Source organism: Cydia splendana, chromosome 12 (assembly GCF_910591565.1).
Source record: "Cydia splendana chromosome 12, ilCydSple1.2, whole genome shotgun sequence".
Taxonomy (NCBI): Eukaryota; Metazoa; Arthropoda; class Insecta; order Lepidoptera; family Tortricidae; genus Cydia; species Cydia splendana.
Window position 1 is genome coordinate 20,776,879 of NC_085971.1, and position 25,935 is coordinate 20,802,813.

The window sequence follows — 25,935 nt, forward strand, 5'->3', positions numbered from 1 at the left end:
ATAGAAAGGCTGAAGAAACCCATCATTTTAATCTCAGAAACAAATCAAAAATTGTTCAAATTAAATCTAACTTTATCCATTTTAATAACAGCCTTAACAATATCGGAATTAAAATTTTTAATAAATTAAGTACCGACATAAAACAATGTAGTGACCTAAGAACATTTGACATAAAGGTAAGAGATTATTTCATAAATAGACCATTCTACACAATTGACGAATATTTTGCCAACGCACTTGATTAAAATTATTTTAGGAACTGTATTTGTAACTTCGTAGACTTTTTTATTTATTTTTACATCATAACTTGACATTTATACAACATCCGACATTATTTTATACATTTATATTTTTAGCTAGATTTAAGATATTATGACTGTAATAGTTGTAATTATTATATAGTTTGGACTGTAATTTGTAAGTTTTATGTGTGTATGTGTAACTTTAAATTTATTTTATATCGATTTTAATTTTAATGTATTTTCAATGTTTTTCTAATTTTGTGCCAATTAAATTATAAACATAATTGAAATTGTAATGGATAATAATTAATGTAAATATTGTAAATAATTGTATATACCTACTTTGTACCTATAAAACTGTATTTGCATGTACATGTACTTAACGCAAATAAATAAAATACAAATACAAATACAAAAATGTGGCTGGCCAGACCGAACTTGGTCTTAAAGACTCTTCTGCAGGTGTTACAATAGAGTTGGCCAGACGCGTTGTATTGTATATGTATACGCGTAAGAGGGCTTCGGTCTCTCTTTACGTTGTTGGCGTTTGGCATCTAAGATATCGAGGCGGTTTTCCTCAAACAATTTGATGCGATTAAAGATTGTCGACCGCCAAGATGACCTGTCTGTAGCCAGCTCCTCCCAACGCTCAGAGTCGATATTGCAAGCGTTAAGATGTCGTTTGAGCACGTCCTTATAACGCAGATGCTGATGCCGTGCTTCCGCTTGCCTTCCACCAATTCAGAGTAGAATACGGTTTTGGGCAAGCGGCGGTCATCCATAAGACAATATATTAAACGGACAAACTATTAAGTAGTAGTAGTAGTAGTAGTAAACTCTTTATTGTACAAAAAGACATATTAAAAATAACATACAATTAGTAAGAACTATTAAATAACGGTTGACACTTTCTACGCGTAGTCTTATCGGCTTCTATGCTGTCTGTACCGGAATTAATCAATTAGTGTATATTAGGACCGGTTTCTAGTGACCGATCTGTCAGAAGTAGGTGATAATAACAACCCATCTCAGTAATCGCGGAATAATTCATTAAGTCACTTCTATTTAAGGCTGTATTTACAAACAAATCTGTCAGCGAGTAAGCTTTCACTTCAGTTATCAAGTTACTTTTATAATTTATAACGTCTTGCGAATCTCATACCTATACCTACATTTATATTAGCCAAATATTATGTAATTTCGTACGCGGATATGTCGTTAAAATTTTTGACCATGTACAAAACTTTTTCCACTACTTGGACACTAGCTTAGCAACCAATACACCGTGATTCTACGTATTCTATCATTTATAACAGTGGTTAAAGTAGAGTATCTAGAAACAAGTATATTTAACATAATTACAAGTGGCAATATGGCTTCCTCGCCCCATGCAATCTATACTCAATGGCACTGAGAATTGATCAGTCAGTATAAAATTTACTCCGGACCGCTGCTATCTGTGTCATAGGATGAGCAGACCACGCAGAGTCAGCTCCCGCCAAGGTGTACGGTCTATTCACAGACTACTATAGGTCTACCGTTTAACTGAGGTGGTTGTTAAGGAGTTGTTATGGACAGCTACAGACTGGTTAAAGGCTTGGCTGCATGAAGCAGATTTATATCATGTTATGAAAGTAATCATGTAATATAACAAACTTGTTTTAGTCCCAAAACTCAGTAAGCTGTCTCACGCCGCGTCTGTCTGTTTGTGTGTATGTATGTTCGCAATAAAGTCAAAAAACACAACAGATTTTCATGCGGTTTTCAGCTATCAATAGAGTGATTCTTGAGGAAGGTTTAGTTGTATAATTTGTTATGGTTTTGTGTAACCCGTGCGAAGCCGGGGCGGGTCGCTAGTTAGTGAACAATGTTGGGTATATCAAATTAACTTCAGCCTTTAACCTCGCAGTGAAACCAACACGCGACGGATCAATACGTTAGTTTCCACGATTACATAAACAGTTGTATTTCAAACAAGACCATAAAATGAGCATTCGCTTCGACAGACAGGGTAAAGCAGCCGTTTATTGACAAATGCCAGTCGTTGGCACCTAGCTTTGTAGGACTGTGGACGTTGTTGCCTTTAAATTGGATTCAATATGATAGGGTAATTGCGTCAGTTTACCGTCCAGTGTCAGTTTCCGCCCACTTGACGGATTAGCAAATAATACATTTCATTTTTAATTTGCTACTTGCGTAATATAATTTTTATGTAGATAGATAAATCGTTTAGATATTAAGGATTGCAATAAGTCCAAATTTGTGCAGTAATGAAGGTTTATATTCAAATTTCGTCCACTGGAAGAAAACTAGAGCCGGACGAAAACTAGCGCAATGACCCTATTTGGAGGATTGCCAAAAAACCGTAGATTCACCAATATGTGGGGTGTTACTACAATTAACATAATTAAGTAGTAGGTTCAATGAACCTTTACTTTTGCAGCCACATCATATCAACAGCAATATTATCTGGCACAACGAAGCATGTAAACATGTTCTTAAGATCTTTAGATTGTGTTACGTTTGCGCATCTCATTAGTTCATTACAATAAAGTGAAAATTCGTAAGACATTTTAAGTATGACTATTAAAATAATTAATATCTAGTATTTATCTTGAATTTTTGACATGACCGTACCTAGGATTTCTTAAATCGTTTTATAGAGTGCACTAATATTTTTACATACGAGTATTATCCAACAAAATACGTACACATACGTAGGTATGTGATAACATTTACCTAATTATATTTTGCACTTAAGCACGTCTTCCCATATACAACTGTCAAACAAAACCTCTTATGTCTAACCGTCGTACGATTCATTCAGTCCAGTCTCGTTTTGTAAGCTTTTTCAATAGACATCCGTAAACACATTCATTCACTCACCAGTCTGAATAGTGCGACATGCACAATATAGGTACACCATACTAATGCGACAGCTGTAAGCTTAGAAAGTGCCCTTTCAAATGTTTCTATCAATGAAATTCAATAATGGAAAATGAAAGTGAGAAGATATCTCAAGGGCTAACAATTGGGATTGAGACCACAAAGTGGAATGGATCAAAGAAAAAAGTCAGGATTTACAACAAAGCGTGTAAAATATGACTTTATATATATATATATATACAAGTCTTTAATATCATTGAAAAAGTGATAAAGAAATACAATGTATTAAAAATCTAGGTAGAGTGTGACTTTTGTGCTCTTTTTGATTGTAGCATTAACAATGAATTTGTATAAACAGGACAATAATAATAAGTATTCCAGAGTACATATACTATAGTACGAAAAGTTAATATAGGTAGGTAGTTTAGTTAGCATGAAATCTCCAGTGTGTATTCAAGATACCAAAAAGCTATGTGAAAGATAGCAAGAAGACCATCACCCAGAAGATTAGACGTTCAATTGTGTTCAGCCGTTGAGGTAACTATCTATTAATAAATAATAAATGACAATCTTATTACACAAATCGACTTAGCTGTACGACGATATATGTAATAGATAAACATAGAAAACATCGATAACACAGGAACAAATATCTGTGATGAAACTGATGAACACACAAATAAATCCCCTTACCAGGATTTTAACCACCTACTACTTAGAAGGCAGGGTCTCTACCACCGACTAGGGTAGGAGGCCGTTAAAAAAATTAAATTTAAAATTATTGATGTTAAAATTATTACACACCATAGCAATTAGGGCCAAAGTTAAAGTTAAGGGCTATAACGCCCAAAATTTTCAGATTGTACCTTAATCCGTACAAACTTTACGGTACCTACTACGGTACATATGCTTTCATATATGCACACAAGCTGTTAACTTTTGTCCACAGGAGCGAAAGCTTTTATTTCAAAATCTTTGATTACATTATACATAAAGCGGTAAGTAATGAAAAAGCGTCAATGACAGCGAATCTACAATGACAAATACGAATAGGTACCTCAACGGTCAAACTAGAACGATAACCAGTTAAACCAACACCAAACCCAACCACCACCAAACCGCCGCCAAACCTACTTCCAACATAATTATCCATCGACTCCTTCCGCACGATGACTGACGACATCCTCGTGGCGTACACGATACAGCTGTCGAGGAACGAGGAGTGCGGGGCCACGACGAGGATCGGGGCCTCCTTGCGGGAGGCCTGCTGGCCTCGCACGCTGATGGCCATGCCGCCGGCCAGGTAGGAGAGCTTGCCGATGAAACATATCAGGGGTTTGAGAGCCCTAGAAACAAAGTTGTGGAGTCAGAGGATGACCGAAATGTTTGTGTTTGTCGAAAATTCGAATGAGAGATGTTAAAAAAGTTGAGTGGTTCTCAAAAAGTCGAGGCTTGTTGGGTAGAGTAAGTAAGTAAATATTATTTATTGCACCAATAATTATACATTTGACATACATGTAAAACTACAAAGAAATTCGTAGAGATTCGTAGAGTCTTTGCGATAATCGCAAGTTTTACTTATACTTAGTTATAATATAATGCTTAATCAATCTTGGCATTCTTGGCCCTAGCCTGATGAAGTTTGTAGCAAAAGGAGTTATTAAAACATTTGTTGTTCGAATTGATGACCGGTGGTTTAGCATAGCAATGGGTTGCGGGTTCAAATTTTCATTAAAAACAAAATCTGAAATATTTTCAGACTATCTGCATATCATGTATATCATATTATATACGTGTCTCGTTTAATACGGTTCAAACAAAGCTACCGATTTGTCCCCCATCCATGTATCTTCTGCGAAAATTAATGGTATTTTGACATTGTTGGTATTATATGATTTATAGACATTTTTCACTAATTGTCCGCCTATAGTTATAGATGTAGTGCATAATTATTTTCCATCGTATTCACGGAAACGTACGAAACGTACTGAGGTTGACTGAAGTAACATGACAAATACGAACGTTTCCGAGTAAATACGATGGAAACAATTATGCACTACTTACATATGTAACTCTTTATACGCGGTTACGCGGTAGGTATGCTCATTGTAAGCCTAACAAAGGACCATGGGCAACTTTGTATGGAGCCTGGACCCAAAGTCAACAGAAATGAGAGTAAGGTCATTAGATAGGTATTACATTTTTTTCTATGGGCACCAATCGGAATTCCATTGCAGAACTGAGATATTGGTATTTTAGTCAAAATGTCGTCACCGTTATTACCTAGGCAATAGAGCCCAAGTAAGTAGATTAATTGCTGCAGGGTAGATGTTCGCGCACCGCCGGGTGAGCGCACCGAATGATTTGCCGCGCTCGCCCGACGGTGGACTCTATTGTAATAAGGGTGACGACATTTTGACTAATATACCAAATTCTCAGTTCTGCAACGGAATTCCGCTTGGTGCCCATAGAACGAAATGAAGTACAGAAAAATACCTATCTAATGACCCAACTCTCAACTCTGTTGAGTGTTGGTTTTGGGGCAATTTTGACGCATAGTCCTTTAAATATTACCTGGGTAGTTGTATATGAATTTAGTTTTTATAGAGCCAAAAATAGCTCGATAACAAGATTTAATTTAAATACTTAATGTACCTAAATATATTACCCTCTTATCCGACAGGCCTAGTTTCATACTTTCATAACGGTCGTAAAATAACGTGAATTGTCCTAGAAATCCGAGGCCTATCGCTTTCCCTTTCTTCGTGGCTTTTGCGGGCATCGACTTGGTGTATGCCAAGCTATAATTACTATGACAAAATAAATATGGATGTTATAAGTGCGTGTTTCTTTTATTTTTTGCCATTTTATATATTGTGACCTTTTTGCCACTTTTGTGTTATTTCTAGTCAGGATCGCGAGCCCTTTTCATCCTTATAGGAGAAAAAAAGTGTCCTCAAATTTCCATACATTTTCAACCTTTCCTTTATGTTACCGCCATACAAAGTATATGGGGAAATGGTAACACAATAGGAAAAAAACTCTGGGACATATCCCATTAGGATCAAAAGAGCTCGTGATTCTGAGTAGAAATAAGACAAAAGTGGCAAAAAAGCCCACAATATATAAAAATGGCAAAAAATAAAAGAAACGCTCAAGTAACTAGATAGATGTCTTGGAGTAATAATCGCATAAATGATGACTCACGCTAGACCGGGCCGTGCCCGGGCCGAAGCGTCCGACATGTCATTTTCTATGACGGCTGATCGGTGATCAGGTGGTACTTTCCATAGAAAACGAAGCGTCGGAAGCTCCGGCACGGCCCCGGCCCGGTCTAGCGTGAGTCATCCTTAATTTATAGGGAATTACTTAGGCATTTTGTAGCTGTATTTTTTAAGATCTGTTATTTTGTGTAAAATCAAATATTCCTACACAGTAACACTAGTAAAGGTGATATTTGCTGGCAACTGCAGATACATTACTGTTGCGACATTACTGCGGCGGCTTTGACGAGGGCGCTGTCACTGTCAATTTCCTTGTAAAAGCGATGTAGTAAGGGTGCAGCGAAAAAATTGCTTTTGATTATCTTAACTGTGCGATGTCTACAGGAAAGATGCGAACGTATTATGCATAGGTAAGTATTATAAAATGTCTGTCATACCTACACATTTTATAATACCAAGACTCCCCATGAGTGACATGCAGAAACGCACGGTTTCATCGCGCAAAAGAAATCCAAGTTGAACTGGATCTTATGTCAAATACGATTGTTAAATTGTTATACGTGTGGAAGCAAAGTCGCTACAGCAACAAAAAAAAGGTAATAAATTATAACAGGCCACAGGAGGTGAGTTTCTTGTGACATTATTATACTTAGGTAATTTACTCCAATTACTTAATGATTGTATCCATCACAGCATAATTACATTTAACTTTGTTTTTCTGAATGGTTTTGTTTCTTCCCACAACAATTAACTTTCAGGTGCTTCGAATGAGTTTTTTTTAATAACTTTATTAAACTTTTGAATGAGATACAAATGTAGCGTAAGTATTACGTAATGATGATGATATTTTACGATTAGGTAACAATCGTTAAATATCATCATCATTACAATTTTATGTCGTATTTGTAAATGTTAAATAATCTACAGATGTAGTGAAAATACGATGGAAAATGATTATGTACCATCACGCTCCGCGTTTGTTGCGCCATTCAGGGTCCTAGCTAAATTGGTTGTTCAATACTTACGCTATAGAATTTCAAATTTGGAAAGAACTCTAAACAGCATAACAATCCTGTGTAGTAACTGTACTACATCTGTAGGTAACTACTGTAACTAGGTAGGTACCGTAAAACGGGGTCAACAGAAATCACGGGGTGAATAGAGAAATTTTGAACTTTTTCCTTCAAGTTGTTATATTTAAAAACGTACATCTCTAAAATTAGATTTTTTGGAATGCGTATATATATAGTAGACTATTTATTCTCTAAATTGATACCAAAAGAACTTAATCAAACTGCCTAAAAGTTAGATTTTTTTGACTCTAAAGTAAGGTCTCGCCGAGGTAAGAAATTAAGCCTGTCTGAACCAGGGCTCGGAACCGGTATTGAAATACCTGTTAATATCGTTCCAAAGCCGTTATATTATTTCGTTCATTAAAAAACCGGTTAATTGATGGAACGCGAAGAAGAGGGAACGGAATTTTATGGTTCGCAGGGAACGATATAATACCGGTTACTCATGGCTTTCGGAGACTCTTGGTTAAACTCGTTGTCATACGTGAAAGAGATAGCAACACTTACTCGTTCTATCTCGCTTCGATATTTTCAATTTAACCGGTTAATTTCGTTCCACAAAAACGGAAGGCAAACGAATTAGGCATAAATCAGTATCTTAATAGAACAGTTCTTTAACCGGTAACCGCAAACAGATACGAAATCCTTTTCGTTCCCGGGTGAGTGAACGAAACCGGTTTGAAAAATAAAACGGTTTCCGAGCCCTGGTCTGAACTTTGTTCTAGCGGTAAATGTTTTGACATTAACTAAGTAAAAGTTAGCTAACCTGGTAATATAGTATCTGTAGTACCTAAATAATAAATAATATCACTAATTTTCTCTATAATAAAGCATTTTTTTGCAAAAAAAAACAATAACAAGCAAATTTACGTGATAAAGGGGTCAGTGGACACGCATATGGGGTGAACAGTTACGCCATAGGGGGTGATTAGATACAACAAAGGGGTGTAAAGACAAACCTTGGGGGTTAAAAGACACGGAAGAATAATTTTGTGTCAAATAGCTGTTTAACAGATATATATACCATTTGCCAATAGAGTATCCACATAATAATGACCAAATTCGATGCCTATGACAACTAAAACTTAATATTTCTATTCACCCCTTTCTTGTGTCTATCGACCCCGTTTTAAGGATATGGAGAAATCAGGTAGTTTTCTTGATTTTCTCTGAATTGGGTTGGTAAAAATTTATTTCACAAATGCAAAATTGAAGAACTAACCAAGACTCAAAAAATTATATCAAAATTATTATTTTTGTCATTTGGATTATTGGCGAAAATAGTCCTTGAAGTTGAAAATCGTGTCTTTTCACCCCGTTTTACGGTACATATTTTTTCCATTAATTTTTGTTAATCAATGATATTTATGTCACAGCCACTTTTTTCCGAAACTAATATAAGAACTATACTGTTGAAACTTGGTAAGTAGATGTATTCTGTGAACCGCATTAAGATTTTCACACAAAAATAAAAAAAAAAACAATAAATTCTGGAGGTTCCCCATACTTAGAACTGAAACTCAAAATTTTTTTTTTCATCAAAGCCATACGTGTGGGGTATCTATGGATAGGTCTTCAAAAATAATATTGAGGTTTCTAATATTTTGTAATAGTTTTAAATTGTAAACCGCGATTTTATTATGTTACTTGCTGCTACGGAACCCTTCCGACTCGCACTTGGCCGCTTTTTATAAAAGGCGGTAGGTAATCTCTTAAAATCCAGTTACGCGTGAATTTAATAATTACAGTAAGTGTATTTAATGTGAGATATCATTTCACTCAGGCACTTTCTTAAATGTAAGTACGGAATATTTGACTTTCCGTAAAAGGCTAGAGGCACGTCAATCGTTTTTTAATACAATCTCAGCTGGAAAACGGGACAAACATAATATTATTGTTGCCAGTTTTACTTTAGGAAAAAGCTGAGAAGTAATAGACCTCTGTTTCATGACACTTAAAAAAGTTATTCATGTACCAGTGTAGTTTATATCAGACAAACCCAAATGTTAAACTGTCAAAAGAATTTAGACTAAAATTGTGTTGATGACGGTTTATGAATACGCAATAGAAGCTTTGCGGCGGAGTCGAACATCGAATTCGCAGGTTTGATCGATACGGTTACGTCACCCAACTGGTTTCATCGAAAATAACTGTTGCTTGCAAGTTAAGTCTATGGAATAACCCCACATAACATAATATATTAATAGAGAGACCCACATGGATATCAAGATCCGACGGTGCTGTGCCCGGCTCCATCAAAGAATGCGTTCGGTCTTTGACCTTAAAATTATTTTAGAGATAATTAATATAATTATATCCATGATAGTATCTATAAAACCTCCCTTTAGCTCTGTTTTCCTAGGATAGCGGTACCGACATCTAGCGGCCGTCTCCATACAAAATAATACGGCTAAATATGGACGGAGTAGTATTTTGTATGGAGACGGCCGCTATATGACGGCACCGCTATCCTAGGAAAACAGAGCTAAAGGGAGGTTTTATAGATACTATCATGGATATAATTATATTAATTATCTCTAAAATAATTTTAAGGTCAAAGACCGAACGCATTCTTTGATGGAGCCGGGCACAGCACCGTCGGATCTTGATATCCATATGTGGGTCTCTCTATTAATATATTATGTTAATCCTAGGAAACCAGAGCTTACACTGCGCCACGGGTATCCATCCAAGGGATTGCGTAACGCATTGCAGCCATTAGAAAGAAAGAAAATACATTTATTATTACATACACGTACGCTTCTTCAAAATCATATTTAATAATACCTACCTAAACCAAGAAGGCAATTATATCTGACACTATAGGTAAGTATAAGTAAAATTGAACAACAAAAAATAGTTAAAGATGTTTCTGTTACAGATTAGATACTCCCAAATGAATCATAAAAAAATATTTCATTTTGAATCAATTTGCCATGGCCAGATTAATTTTTAAATCAAAAAAAGCTTATATAAAGAGGTCACTTTATATAAGCTTTTTTTATATAGACTATTAATTTCAAGTTTTATTAACTGTAAATGAGACCTAATTATTTTTTTATATCTATTGACCGACTAGCTAGATAATAGAAACAGAAATCCAATTCGAAAATTTGACACCTGATATCACCAAACAATTCACAGTCGAGCCTCGACCAAGATTTAATGACATGGCACTTCTGATTCTGAGCCTCCCATTCTATGATGACTGCAATAGAGCTGATTCAGATTTAACTTGTTACGGTTTTGACGTGGTTTTGATACGACCTTCACGATCGTCTTGGTGATTGGAGCGCATCTCACGCACGACTTTCACTTCATTTCACATGCACCAATCTGTGTGAAGGTCGTTCGGAAGAATCGGATCAAATCCGTAACAACTTGTGTCCCCCACTGCTGGGCAAAGGCCTCCCCACTTTCCCGCCACTTGGCTCTGTCCAATGCACCCTCCCGCCACTCCACACAGAATGTATCGAGGTTGCCCCGCCATCTACGTAGTAATAGTATTAGCGTATGATTTATTTTATGAATGAATAAGAACGGTTAAAGTTACAACATTCCAATATTTCCAATGAAAAAAACTATAGAACAATTTCCTCTTAATGACTATTCTGATTCAATGCGTTTAAAAACGGAGTCATATTTTGTGCATATTTTTTGCAGTAATTTGACATCAATGGTTACGTTCCAGTTTTTTTTATTCCAATTTAAACCTCCGTAGATGCATATTAACAGTCCCTCGGTTTATTTTGTCAAATTATCTTGGAACTGACAAACGAGAAATCCCCGACACTACAACCAGGTCGAGAGCTTAGTCAAGACAGGACACAATGACGTTCCGTTAGTCGACTTGCAAAATCATTGATGACTTGCATTGCAATATGTTCAGTTATATATAGGTGTAGGTGTCGGCGTCAAGTTGAGGACACGCGCACAATAATGTCGTGTAATGACATGGAGATTTTGATATTAGTGCTCTTCTATCACTAACAAGTGCAAGTTTTTGCTATTAGTACATGTAGCTGTGTGAGTAATCATTCACATCAACTCTCCTACCGATACCTATATTGCTACAATTAGAATGATTTTTGTTATTAATTGTTTGTGATTCCGTTCAAACTTCACCCCCTTACATCCTCGAAGGAATAATTTCCGCTGCGGGATTGAAAGCAGGGATGTTACGGAGCTCCGGTTCCGTTTCCGTTAAGACGGAACTTCCGTTTGGTATTACACATCCGTTACTGTTCCGGTTCCGTTATGTTTGAAACGGAAGTTATAACGGATGTCAATGCTTCGCGCGGCGGCGGCGTACATCAAAAACAAACAGATCCATACCAGTCATTCGCTCATCGCCCCGCTTGCCACGTGCTATGCTAATTTGTTGTTTGTTTTGTATACTTTGTTTTATTCGTGTTATTAAAATTAAAATCGTATGTGTTCTGTTGTGCACTGACTACTGAGTGTGTGTATAGTGTGTGTGGTGAATGTTAGTGTGTAAAAAAACGCACAACGAAGCCGAAATCAAGTTCGATATGGAACTATTTTGATGAACTTAGTGGGGACACGGCTAAGTGTAAACTTTGTCTGAAGGTTTATTCTAGAAAGGGGAAAACGAATACATCGTTAAAAAGTCAGGCTCCGATTCTGGTTCCGGTTCCGTTTCCGTTATCGGTTCCGTTTCCGTTTTCGGTTCCGTTAAACTAAATTGAAAACATCTGTTTCCGTTTTCGGTTCCGATAAAACCACATCCGTTACATCCCTGATTGAAAGTACCGTATGTTTCAATCCAGGTTATGTGTGCCAAATTTCATCAACATTCGTTCAACTATTGTTATGTGATTGAGTAACAATCTTCTAAATAAAGACCTAATATAAGATCAGGTGGCGTAAGAGAAACATAGTTTGTTTTGCTCAGGGCAAGAGAATTCCCTACAAATGTCTTTTGTCCCGGTGTTTCTTAGGTATCCCATCTAACCTTACCTACGTTATCTTTTTTTATTTCTTATTCCGTACCCAGAACTATCTGTATTTTCTGAAAGTTATTTTCACAACCCAAATATTGCTCTAGAATGAAACGGCACGCAGCTGCAATACTAAAATCTTGAAAGCAAAAAAAAACATGCGAACTAAAAACTACGATATGAAAACGTCGAGCCACTGACAGTAACGAAAACAAAAAATAGCCAGGAAATGCAGGTATAGAGACAAAACCACGTTCTATTGTTCTGTTATATTGTCTGCATGTGTAGGTACCTATGTACTAACTGGGGGACTGAAGCCTATTTCACAACGCTGACAATTTATACTTGACACTGAGAATTTCTTGTCAATTTCTGAGTCGATAAGTAATGATGGTGCCTAACTTCAATATTTACTTGTTGAACCAGCATTTCACGCCAGGTGACAACTATCACCGTTATGAAACAGAGGCCTGGTGCCTATTTCACGAGCACAATTCTTTTTTTCAAGTAACAAGTACCACCAAAATTTGATTTATTATAAACCGATAAGCAATTGCGTGTGCGTGCAAAAGCCTACAGAAAATGTTTGCGTGTATCTGAACTATCTAGAGTTCTAGACTTTCTTATTAAACATTAATTATACCTACAAATATATTAAGATAAGATAAGATAAGAATAGCCTTTATTGACCAAAAAATAAAGTTCATTACATATTACATTTAAATTAATTCACATTTCATTTATATTAACATTTTTCCTTAATTAATTTTAATAAATATATTTTTGAATGTCATTGCTTTTTATTAATTATTCAGTCTGCCTTCTTGGCATAGGCCTCCTCCAGCTCTCTCCATAGCTCTCTATTCTGTGCTGTCCCAATCCAATTTACTCCCGCATGCTTCTTGATGTCATCCGACCACCTCATTATTGGTCTCCCTTCTCTCCTCTTTCCATCTCTAGGATACCATTCCGCTACCTCTCTATCCCACTTATTTTTACCTTCTCTTGCCATATGTCCAGCCCATTTCCATTTTAACATTTTTACAGTTACTGATATATCCTTAATTTTAGTTTTCTTTCTAATATCTGTCAGTCTTACTTTGTCTTTCCTTTTTACAGATAAGATTGATCTTTCCATGTTGTGTTGGCAAACTTTTAACTTTTGGAGATCTTTCTTAGTTACTGCCCAGGTTTGACATCCGTAAGTCATACATGGTAGAACACACATATCAAATACCTTTGATTTGCAAGACAATGGTAAATCTTGGTTTTTTAGAATGTCTCTCAATGACCAGTAGGCTTTCCATGCGTTAACAGTTCTTTTTTCAATTTCTTTACTCGTCATGTTTGAACCTGTTATAATTTGTCCTAGATATGTGTATTCCTCGACATATTCAATCTCATTTCCATGGACAAGTATAAGATTTTTGGTGTGGTTTGACATAACCTTGGTCTTCTCTGTGTTCATTGTTAGTCCTACTTCAGCACTTTGCTCAGCGAGTTGCTCTAGCATTTCTTGTAGTGATTGGGCACTTTCCGCAAATAGCACTAGATCGTCCGCAAATCTCAGGTGGCTAAGTTTTTTACCATTTATGTTTATGCCTTGATAATCCCAGTTAAGGTTTCGAAATAGATGCTCTAGCACGGCTGAGAATAATTTTGGTGAGAGTGGGTCGCCCTGTCGCACCCCTTTGCTGATAGAAAATTCTGTTCCCATGGCTTCTAGTTGGATTGCCGAACTACAGTTATTGTATATTTCTTTGATAATCCGAATGTATTTTTTGTTTACTCCTTGCTGTAGCAGGGCGCTCCATATGCTCGCATGATTTAAGCTGTCAAAAGCCTTATTGTAGTCCACAAATGCCAAGTAGTATATTTTCCTGAATTCTGTTAGTTTTTCGATTATTTGTTTGACTACAAATATGTGGTCTATAGTGCTAAAATTAGATCTAAATCCTCCCTGTTCTCTTGGTTGGTTTTCGTCTAATGTCTTTGTTAGCCGGTTTAGTAAAATCTTTGAGAATACTTTGTATAGGTTTGGCATTAAACTTATAGGTCTATAATTGTTTATTGATTGTTTGTCACCTTTTTTGTGTAGCAATATAATAATAGATTTTTTCCACTGCTCTGGTACTTTTTCAGTCCTTAATACTTCGTTAAGGATACTTGTCAGCGGTTTAGAAATTACTTTTAAAGTGGCTTTTAACATTTCATTTGTTATTTTGTCTGGACCAGGCGCTTTCTCTGCTTTTTGTGATTTTATGGGAAAATCTATTTCTTTCTCTAGGATGCTTGGGACCTCAAGTGTTTCTTCTTCAGGGTTTTCATGTAGTTCGACAATAGACTCGTGGTTAGTGGCACTATAGAGGTCTTTGTAAAACTCTGTAGCTACTTGCAGGATTGAGGTCCGTTTCGACTCCTTTTTCCCCATTTTTGATCTCAAACTAGGTATCCATGTAACCATTTCTCTCATGTCTTTAAAAGCTTTCTTGACTGCGCCTGTTTTTTGTATGTAGTGCTCGAATGCATCTGTTTGTTTTCCCTTTCTATAGTGTCTGATAGCCTTGTTTATGTCTTTGCTAACTTGTGTAATTTCGTTTTTCCTTGTCTTTTTTTCCATCAACAGAGTTTTCCTTTTTTGCATGAGAGTTCTTGCCCTGTCTCCAATCTTGTCTTTTTCTCTGTTGCTTGAGGTAATATTATGGGATGCTGTAATTAACGTTTTTTCTAGATGATTGTATTTTTCTTGTAGATTACTTTTTGACTCTATTTTTTCCAATGATTTTCTGATGTTGTTTTGTACCTCGTCCGAGAGATCCAATGGTCCATGGGCTCTTTTTGTCTGATTTACATTTTTTCTACAGTGTTTAAGCATCCCCACAATAATCTTAGCCCTTACCATACGATGGTCTGATCTGAAGTTTAGTGAGCTAAGAACATCCACATCCTGGAACATTTTTGGCCGGTTTGTTAGTATGAAGTCTATCTCATTGTTGTAGCGTTCGCCTGGGGACATCCAAGTCCACTTCCGACACGGTCTTTTCCTGTAGAAAGTGTTCATGATGTAAAGGTTGTTGCATAAGGAAAAATCTATCAGTCTTTGACCATTGTCGTTTCTGTTGCCAGTAGAGTGATTTCCCACTGTGTTAATGGATGTTTCATTTTTTCCAATTTGGCCATTAAAATCTCCCATCACAATCTTTGCCTTGTGTGTAGTGGCCATTGTTGAGTTAAGTTGATTGTAAAAACTTTCTTTTTGTTCTTTAGTTGCGCAGTTGGTAGGAGCATAAACTTGTACTATTGACATTGGCTCGTTTTGCTGTGGGAGTTTTAAATTTAGTATAACTATTCTGTCTGATATCGATATGAATTCTGTGATATATTTCTTCAGTGAGATGTGTACTAGAAAGCCAACCCCATACTGCCCTCTTGTTTCGCCTTTGTAGTACATAATAAAATTGCTATGTTCTTCTATTTCTTCTCCAAGACGTCGTACCTCACTTAAACCCACTACATGCCAGTTTATATTTTTGAGTGCTTCTTCAAGTTCGGCCAATCTTTCTGGAGTTCTGAGTGTGTTTACATTAAATGTGGAGATATAGAGGTTTTCTTTCCGTTTTGAGGTTGGTACAGTTTGATAGTGTTTGTCCTTGCGTTTTGTAGTATTTGTAGTATTTGTTGCTGGAGGGGTGCGGTCCTGTTCTCCCACGGTGACCGCTGTCCGGATTGGGAGAGGTGTTGAAAAAGTTGATTTAAATTGTTGTTTCTTAATAGGAGTTGAACTGTGGCCTATGACAATTAGTTTTTTGTGCTGTTCGTTTGTGCCCTATGCCTCATTACCTGGAAGGCATTGGTTTTTACAACCTTAGAGGATGGTGTTTGTTTATTAACATATAAGTTTTTGTCTTCTTCCGAAGGGGGTGATTCTGAGCGTGTTCTCTTGTTTGTGCTAGGAATGACTACTAATTTGTCATATTTGATATAAGCTTTATTTCCATTTGCTTGTTCCTTTTTGACAAGGGGAATTAAGTTTTTGCGAATCTCTAGAACTTCCTTTGTAAAGTCTTCACTTAAGTATATATTTTTTGATTTGAGATACTTAATCAGTTTAAAAGCTTTAAATTTCATTTCCTTACGCACAAATCTGGCTTGGATCGGTCTATTCTTGTTGGGTGTAAACTTTCCAAGTCTTCTTGCATAATCAATATCTGTTTCCCCGATGTTCATCTCCCCACTATCTTGAAGAAGTTTTGTGACTTTCGCAGTGATGAACTCTCCTTTTTCTTCCGGCACGTTGAATAAGATGATATTTTTTTCCTTGTTTTGTCTTGTCAAGGATTGTACTTGTTTTTGAAGGTTGTCAACGGTTTCCCGGTAGGTTTTGTTTTCCGTTTCCAGCGCGGTAATTCTGCTGCCGAAGCTTTCTTCCAGTATTTTTGTTAAATTTTGCGTAATTTCCGCCGTCTGGGACTTCATCAGCCTTGTCATCATTTCTTCCATTTGTGATTCGTTCATTTTCTTTGTTTGGGTCAATTTCTGAACACGAATTTTTTTGTGTCCGTGATGAAAATCGGGGGTTAGCATTAGATAATACTTACCATTTTTTTTTTTACATAAAGAAGTCACACTTTCACACCGAGTTCCATATGAATTCACTGATTAATTGGTTTTTAGAGTACACTTAAAAATACATAAAGGCTCAAATTACTACTCCCGTGCCCTGTCCGGAATCTACTTTTGAGCATAATGAAAAATCCTACGAAAAATTGTACATTAGTATCACTAATTTAGTATCAAATACTTAAACTAGATGATATTTACTATCACTGAGCACATACACTATTAACTTCATTGTGGTAAATAGCTCGTGATCGATGTTTAAATTTTGTCCGAGCGCGCGAGTACAATTTCGTCGGCAAAACTCAAAGGGCTCTGACAGCCGACGTCTGTATTTGAACCGCCTCGTGTCCCGCCTCACCTGTACTGGCAGTATTCGGCTGTCTCTCAAAGCAAGCGGATGTACGTCAAGCCGCGGCGTGTTCGAGCAAATCGCGTAATTATTTCGGAATCCGGGTGGGCGACAATTTTTTTCTAATTTCGATGCCCCTTATAAATTTTATTTCCCACATAGCTTGTCAATAACAATTGTCATATTTAGGAGCCCTTTATGTATCTTTATGTTAGCGATAACATAACAGTTTGGTCAAACACGATTTAAATTTTTGGCGAATTTTTTTATTACGAATTCTAATTTCCGTGCCCTAATTCCCATGGAATATTTGCCTAAAACAGCTGATTAAGTAGCACGGGAATTAGAAAGTATTACATATATTGTCAACAAATCTTTTATTGGGGGCACTGTAAGTTAATTGGCAATGTTTACGTCATATTATTATTATATATATATATGTATATTGGCATTGAATATATATTATATGTAATAACAATATGACGTATATCTTTGTATTTTACATTTAAGAAAATCTTAAAGAATGCACAAAAATCTGTAAACGGTTTTTAGTATAAGTACTATAGTACATACAGGGTGGACCCGAATAACCCGGGCAATTTTAATACGTAAGGTAAGGTGGGGTAAGACGACACCGGGGTAAGTCTCACTTGTATGGAATCCTCGTACTGTTAGTCTTGTCCCACCTTACCTTATTCATTGATCATATTATAAAATTAAAATATTATATAAACATAAAACTATTTTTGGAATTATTACATATTATAATACCTGTGCCTAAGGTTACATAAAACAAAATGAATCAAATTTGCAATGTTCTTTTTTGTAAATTAGACAGCTGACAGCGTATGCCGTATAAAGTTTGAACATCTGGGAGACCGAGCTTTGCTCGGAAAACATATACCTACCTAAAAACTAAAAATGCGCGTTTTCCCAGAGATAACACCTAGCTAGATCGATTTTTCACCCCAGAAAACCCTCATAGTTCCTCATAGTTGTTATAAATTAGCTTTTCTAATACACGAATAATTAAATATATCCTATTCTTACTATATTATAAATGCGAAAGTATCTATGTCTGTCTGTCTGTTATCTTGTCACGCTTAAACCGCTGAACCAATATCATCTTGATGATATTTGGCATGGAGATAGTTTACCCCACCTTACCTCATATGTGGTCAAACAATTTTTTGTGTTATGAATTTATGAAGGCAACATATTCGATTTCTTCAGATTAACTTACACAATAACTTCTTCTCACTGTGCCCCTATTTATTTCTTAGTATCATTTCCTATACGGTCATATACCAGATCATACACCTTGTACCTATCTACATGCAGATACATAATGACACTTTTTAATGAATAGTTTTGTATGTAAGGCGGACAAGTTTACGCAACTACTCAAAGTATTGTTTTGAAATATGTACATTTTACTAAGAAAGAGAGATTAGTTGCCATTAAAATAAAGGAAACGATTAGTCAAATACGTAGTTTTTAGTGTATCATACTTTCGTAGATTTGTCGTCCGAAACTAAAATTAAAGAAGGTAAATATGTTCAATGCCGCTTCAGTATGGTTGCAGTATATTATTGTAGATTAAAATATACATAAATAATAGTTTTAACTACCAAAATAAGTTAAGAAAACAATTCCTGGGCCATGTTCTAATTTCCGTGCTAGTAAAATCTAATTCCCATGGACACACTAATTCCCGTGCCCTGACCAAAATTTTAAATTGAAATAACTTTTATAGTTTTATGAATATTTTTACCCAATAAGAAAATTAAAGTTTATTATATTTTTTATCAAATTATCAGCATATTTTTTTTTGTGTAATGTTGGTATTTCAAAATTCCATGGGAATTAGACAAAAATGCTCGTTTGGTGAAATTGACCCGTTTCGATTTTGAGGTTAAGTTGTCACTTTGGTGTTTTTAGCGCGGACAACAGTTTTAATATTAAATTTCGGATATAATTTTATGAAATGTGAGTCCAGTTTTTAGATTTTCGTACGATTTCTGTTTAAACTTTCACTTTTCCACGAATTTCTTATTAATTTCTCAGAGATGAAAAATTTGCGATGTCACTTGTCAACGAGCCACAGATAACATACAACATACAAATATATTAAACATTATTTTATATTTCATAGTCTATGTTTGTAGTCCTTTACTCGACTTTAAATTACCACAAAATTATTATACTAGAATTGAATGGTTTATGCCATTACCACTATTCACTTCAATTGAAGATTCACTTTCTCTCAAATCTTGTCAGAGCTGGAGACATGCGCAAACAGACCGGCGCAGGAGTGGATTGACACAACATCGGCATTTCACAATATTTGTGCGGTTAATTCAAATATTGGAACGAGACTCGGAAACTAACCAGCATGCTTAGGTACAGTACAAATAATTGAATTTCCAAACCATTTCGTACTTTTCACAGTGGCAATCAACATGAAAGTCGCTAAAGACCTCATAATACTGTCGTATGACAAGGACCGAAATGGTACTGAAATTAAATTGCTTGGCCGTATAATAACCACCTGCACTACGGTTTCATGCACTACGAAGTGTGCTAAAATATTTGACACAATTTTGAAGAGTCAGCTCAAGCTAACTAACTTTGCATGGCGAAGTTTGGGAATGGCATCGTTTATATGTCAAATTTGGATGAAAATATGACGTTTATAATTTTAATATTTAAGGCTTTTAACATTTCATTTAGACTAGGTATAATTTAATTTGCTGTAAGATTTAAGGAAATAGTAAGTACCGTAAAATGGGGTGAGTAAGGTCAAAACTGAAATTCAAACCTCGATAAGGGGTCATCCATTAATTACGTCACACGAATTTCTAGGCTTTTTGACCCCTCCCCCCCCTTGTCACATTTGGTCACATTTGGCAAACCCCTCCCCCCTAGTGTGACGTCACATTTTTTCTACGAAATCGCCAAATCGAATTAAGTAAGTACCTAAGTATTATTAATATTTTATCAAAATATTTTTGACGATATAAATATTAGTAATTTTATAACCCAAAACTGCTTAGGAAAGAAAATTAAAAGAATAAAAACGATTATCGTTTTAAAAACTTGTTATTTAAATGTACAGCGAATAAAATAATTAAAAAAAAAATTTCGGTTACTGATGAAGTTAAAGTGACGTCACAAAGTTTGTGTCTCCCCCCTCCCCCATGTCACAATATGTCACATTTTCTTGACCCCCTCCCTCCCCCTAAACGTGTGACGTAATTAATGGATGACCCCTAACATTTTATTTTTACATATGAAAACTGAATGGTGTATTATATAATATATTATATAAGTGTTCCGGACGTTTGTATTTTAGTTTTTATTTTATTTTGGGTAGTTCCATTTCATAACTTTCACGATAAAGAGGAAAACCCACCTCACCCCGTAGTGGTTTTCATACAAAGGTGATTTTGGAAGATTGTTGGATCGATTTTTTTTTATTATGCGTATTACTATAGCTCCATTTTAAATTGGGATACATTATTTTTGTAGCAGTAGCCTTAAAATCCCTTCTCATCCCCCTCTCAAACATTCTCTCCCCATTCATAACCCACCTCTCCCCGCGAAACCTACTCACCCCGTTTTACGGTATGTAATTTAATTTCTCAAAAATAGCAATCAGACTAAATTTATGTAGGTTTTCCCTACGGAAGTAGGTATAACAAGTGATAACTTTCAATAATGAGCTGCCTACAGGGAAAAATGCATGCTGATTAATATTATTTTAAATATAATTGGGTAAAATACAGTGAGGTACCACCTACGATTAGTCTACTGTGTGATTATCACATGTAGGATTGTACCATTTTATACCTAATAAACATACCTAAATTATTTCCATTTACATTTGGTTTAGGATTTTATGAAAGCGAAACAAAAAATAATAATAATAAAAAACACAAAAGCATATACGAATACATGCTTCAATTAGACAAAAGCGAAGCGATATTACCAATAAACGGTGTAATTTTTACGGTTGGTACAGGCGCGTATAAATATCTTGTATGAACTAAAAAGATTACAACCCTTATCTTCTGTCTTGCTATTTGGTACTAATAATTACTACTATCTAAGTAATTTCAGATCAGAAATGAGTATCTCTTTCGAAACTAATACCTAATAACTCATCTGCCTCTAATCAAATACCGATTCACTACAGCGCGAGAGATATAGATGAAAGCACGATAAGAAGTTGAATTAGGTACGTTTTTTTTGCGGAGGTTGTCCACTTAAGTTCAATAAAAGATGTTATCTATAAGTATGAGGTGTGATCTAAGATCACTACAAAAATTACGTTGTCATAACAGGTACATGTCATAAATAAAAGCAGGCCAGGCAAAACAACAATAACAACAGGAAAACTATGACTCCAATGACAACAGCCGTGCTGTATCTGCCAGAATATAGGGAACTCCGTTACCAATTTGGTCATGTTAGATCTCAAACAATCATGTATCTAAAAGAAAATCACAGAAGCCAGGCTAAACAAAAAAGCACTACAACATGTCTAATAAACCGTGCAATCGGTATAGTTAGATGTCATAAATAAAAAAACACAAACCGAAGGCAAAACAAAACCAACAACAACGACATGGCGTACGTCCAAGAACTTCAGGCGAGTGGTGTCTATTTTAACTCGGTATACTCATATGGTCAAGATGGATTTCAAAAAGGCACGACTCAACAACAAAGGCACACAAACCAGGCGAACAACAACACTACAATATATGTACACAGGCGCGCCGCCGTCTGCTTAGCAACCACGCTCGGCACGCCAAGACCCACGATAATGATAACGTCAAAGAAGCTGGAATATGGCGCCATCACGACCACGGGGTGTCTCTGATGTTCTCTTAGATTTTGTGCTTCTAATCTTATATTTTGACCGTATATTCGATCAAATTGGATGCCATAAAAGAAAATAAAAGCACACAAGCCAGGCAAAACAAAACAAACACAACAACAACTACAACATACGTCCAATGAACGGCAGCCGTGCGGTATCCGCTTTAGCGACCACGCTCGGCGCGCCAAGACACACGATAGCGATGGCGTCAAAGAAGCTCGAATGTGGCGCCATCACGACCACGGGCGCCTCGCGGTGGTCGCTGGGCGCGTGCTTGGCGCCCAGGATCTTGACACGGTGGAAACCGGCGATCACCACCACCAGGCGCATCAGGGAGAGGATGGAAAAGCGGAGCTTGCTGAAAAGTTAAGTGAGTTTAGGATCCCGATATTTGATAACTACGCAAAAGTTTGTAGGAGAAAATATACTTTTTTATGGTCTGAAACTTGGCTCTGTATCCACATACAATGTAACATTAATTCAAATACGTCCTTCATTCACGACATTTTACTGATACTCAACTGAACTACCTTGAATAAACTGAGAATTCGCCTTGACGGAAAAACGGTATATAACAAATCAGTAACCAATTGCCTTTCAGTACAACTTTTTTTTTTATATTATAGGGACATTCTTACACAAATTGACTAAGTCCCACGGTAAGCTCAAGAAGGCTTGTGTTGTGGGTACTCAGACAACGATATATATATAATATAAAAATACTTAAATACATATAAAACATCCATGCCTCAGGAACAAATATCTGTGCTCATCACACAAATAAATGCCCTTACCGGGATTTGAACCCAGGACCATCTTCGCAGGCAGGGTCACTACCCGCTAGGCCAGACCGGTCGTTTTAAATGCCGCTCAAGTGCAAAGCTAGCTAGCGTAACTCTTAAAAGCACCATGTTTTCATGATAATTAACACATACTTGTCTTGTTTCTCGTGATGAGCGTTCCACAATCAAAGTACAGTGCATCGATGGCCATGATGGCCGACCTCGATCGATGGAAATTGGAAAGTCGGTATCATCCCAGAGCCCTCGCTATCTACTCCAGCTACTAAATCTATTGATTTATAACACGTTGAAATTAATACTAGAGGTTAAGAAATAATAGCTATCGTAAAGGGAAAGCGGCCTCTTCGGCCCAACTGGGTCTGCATCTAACCTTAATAGCGAAGGTACCGGTGTAACCTGCACCGAAACGATGGAAATAAAGGTAACAAAATAAATTCGCGATAGACCCAATATAGTTACGTGTATTTGTAATATGTGTTCAAAACGCTAATGTTTTAAATTTTATATCTGAATAGACTTTTTTATCAGCCTCTCTATCGCTCAAACATAAAAGACCGCTAAATAGGCAGATAACGAAATGGCCAACTGAGCTCTGTATACTCGTAGGTATATGTAATTGGGTACATTCCTACTAGTCAAAGCTTCTTTTTTAGAACTGTCAAAACGATTTGCCAATATGGAATTTATATGAAAACGAGTACTTATAGTGACGACACGGTCAACTCACCTACTTTTTATATTTTTATCCGCTTTATTAAATAGAAATTGTGTTTAATAATAACTGCTATATATGTTTTTCTAATAATCATCTGGTGCTTTATTTCGTGCACGGTGTGAAATAAATTATTTTAAGTAGAGGAAAATACCCATACCCAATTGAAATTAAATAGTTATTTTTAATACAGTTGCTAATATAAGTAGTCGCTAAACAGTTGCTTTACGTAGCTGTTTAGCGTGCGGAAAGTTGGTTATCGCGAAATAGTGCTGTTCAATTTTTTTTAATTTATACTTGTTCCAATTCACGACTACTTATTGATGAGTGTTAATATTAGTTTCCTTTAAACGTCGTAATCAACATAAAAACCTACTGTTAATGTAAGAATACGAAAAATATACATATTTCATATTTATAACACGTTTATTTTTTAATATTGAATATTGAAAATTCCGTTCTTAATAGGTAAGTTGTCTGAACGGAACGGAATAGCTGCCAAACGTCTGTCAAGGAAGAGGCGTCTTTCTTAAGCGAAGGCAACATTCGATATTGTTTTTATAATTATACGATACACAAATAATCGTAAATAACGATACTTAGGTAATAATAATAGAATGTTTTATGTTTACAATTGTTTATGACTTATAGAACATGCATTTGAAAAAAAAACTTTCATTGAAGTGGGTTCAATAGTCGAATAAAAGCTAAAAAAAAAACACCTCTTCATAATGTTCAAAAATGTTCACTGCGAAAGATCGAAGACTTTGTTTTCCAATCTTAAGTTTTCAAAAAGTTGCTTATAAAATGAGTGAATCAGAGTTTGAAATTGATTTACCACCGCCAGACATTTGTGAGAAGGGTGCAATTGCAAATGAGAGTGCTTTACCTGAAAAATCTAAAAATAAGTAAGTTTAGAATTCCTTAGGTACTTGTTGTTTTTCTTATTTTTTCGCAACTGTATTAAAAACGTCGTTCGATACACGTGCGGAAATGTCATTCTTCACGAGTACCGAGTCTTGCTTGAGATATCTCGGTAGGTACTCGTGAAGTAATGACATACCTTCCGCACTAGCATCGAAATGTACTATTGTTTTACAAGGGAGCAAAGTTGTTGTTTAACCGCTCGTGCTAATATTGATACCCGAGCAAGCGAAAGATTTCAAAATTGAACCACGAGCGTAGCGAGTGGTTCGAAAAATGGAATCTTGAGCGTTGCGAGGGTTTCAAAGCACGAGGTGAAATGAATGTTATCAAATATTTATCATCCACAATCATCATTTAAAAGTCAATTCTACCAGCAAACATAAGAAAACAACTCAAAATTTACATTTAATTACTTTGCCTCACATGTGAATAAAATGCAACTTTGCTATCAGTTTTTGAAGTGCAAAGTAAGCCTTTCCGAGCTGGTGTGGTTAAAAGAAAATTACATATGTTTTCGTGATTTGAAGCTTTTACAGTTTTGCTTAAATGTAAGTACATTAATTACCCATTCATACAACAAACCGCTTTTACCATGTAATGCAATTTATTACACTCGTGTGGTATACTCATAGAGCATCGTTTGACAAGATGTCGCACGATTGTGAGAGGCTATTGTTGTCACAAATAGCTTTGTGGCCATACAAGGTCTCATACACACGTTCCTAATTTAGAAAAGCCTGTATACGACCGAAGGGACATTCGTTCCATACAATACAACTGTAAGAGCGGTTAAAATCATGAATTGAAGCGTGACATGTGACGAAATACTGTTTTTGTTGTATTGTCTAACCCCCTTATAAAACTCTACGGACCTGATTTAGTTAAATTATGTTTTATTCCTTTCTTACAAATACATAAGTCAAAATGACAGATAAAGACAAACGATTCATAGCTAATTCAGGCCAGTAACGCGTTTATGAATAACGCCATAAGTATTTTGTTTCTTTGTGTTTTCATATATTATACCTACTACTCTTTGGTTTTCATTTGATTTGTAGTTTTCCAGTGCCTTCAGTAGTACCTAACATTGTAATACTGTGTAACTTATTTGAATAATAATAAAAAAAAAACAAATGCATTAATTATTCATTTTTCATCTTCAGTTTTATTTTCAAGTATTATTGTCTTACATCGATTTTTATTGTAACTATGACTAAACGTAACTACGTTTAGTAAGACGAAACGACGTTTAG

At 35.9% G+C, this 25,935-nt stretch overlaps 1 protein-coding gene across 2 annotated transcripts in view; it reads right to left on the reverse strand.

The window, feature by feature from the left end:
• LOC134795678 (lysophosphatidylcholine acyltransferase) overlaps positions 1-25,935 on the reverse strand; it is a 60,288-nt gene that overhangs the window by 21,904 nt on the left and 12,449 nt on the right. Inside the window, exon 3 of one of the 2 annotated variants that reach the window (XM_063767609.1) lies at positions 4,263-4,474. In XM_063767609.1, the coding sequence (XP_063623679.1) occupies positions 4,263-4,474 (212 nt within the window). Of the gene's footprint in view, positions 1-4,262; positions 4,475-22,371; positions 22,599-25,935 lie in introns of both variants that reach the window. The other variant, XM_063767608.1, reaches the window with a different exon arrangement.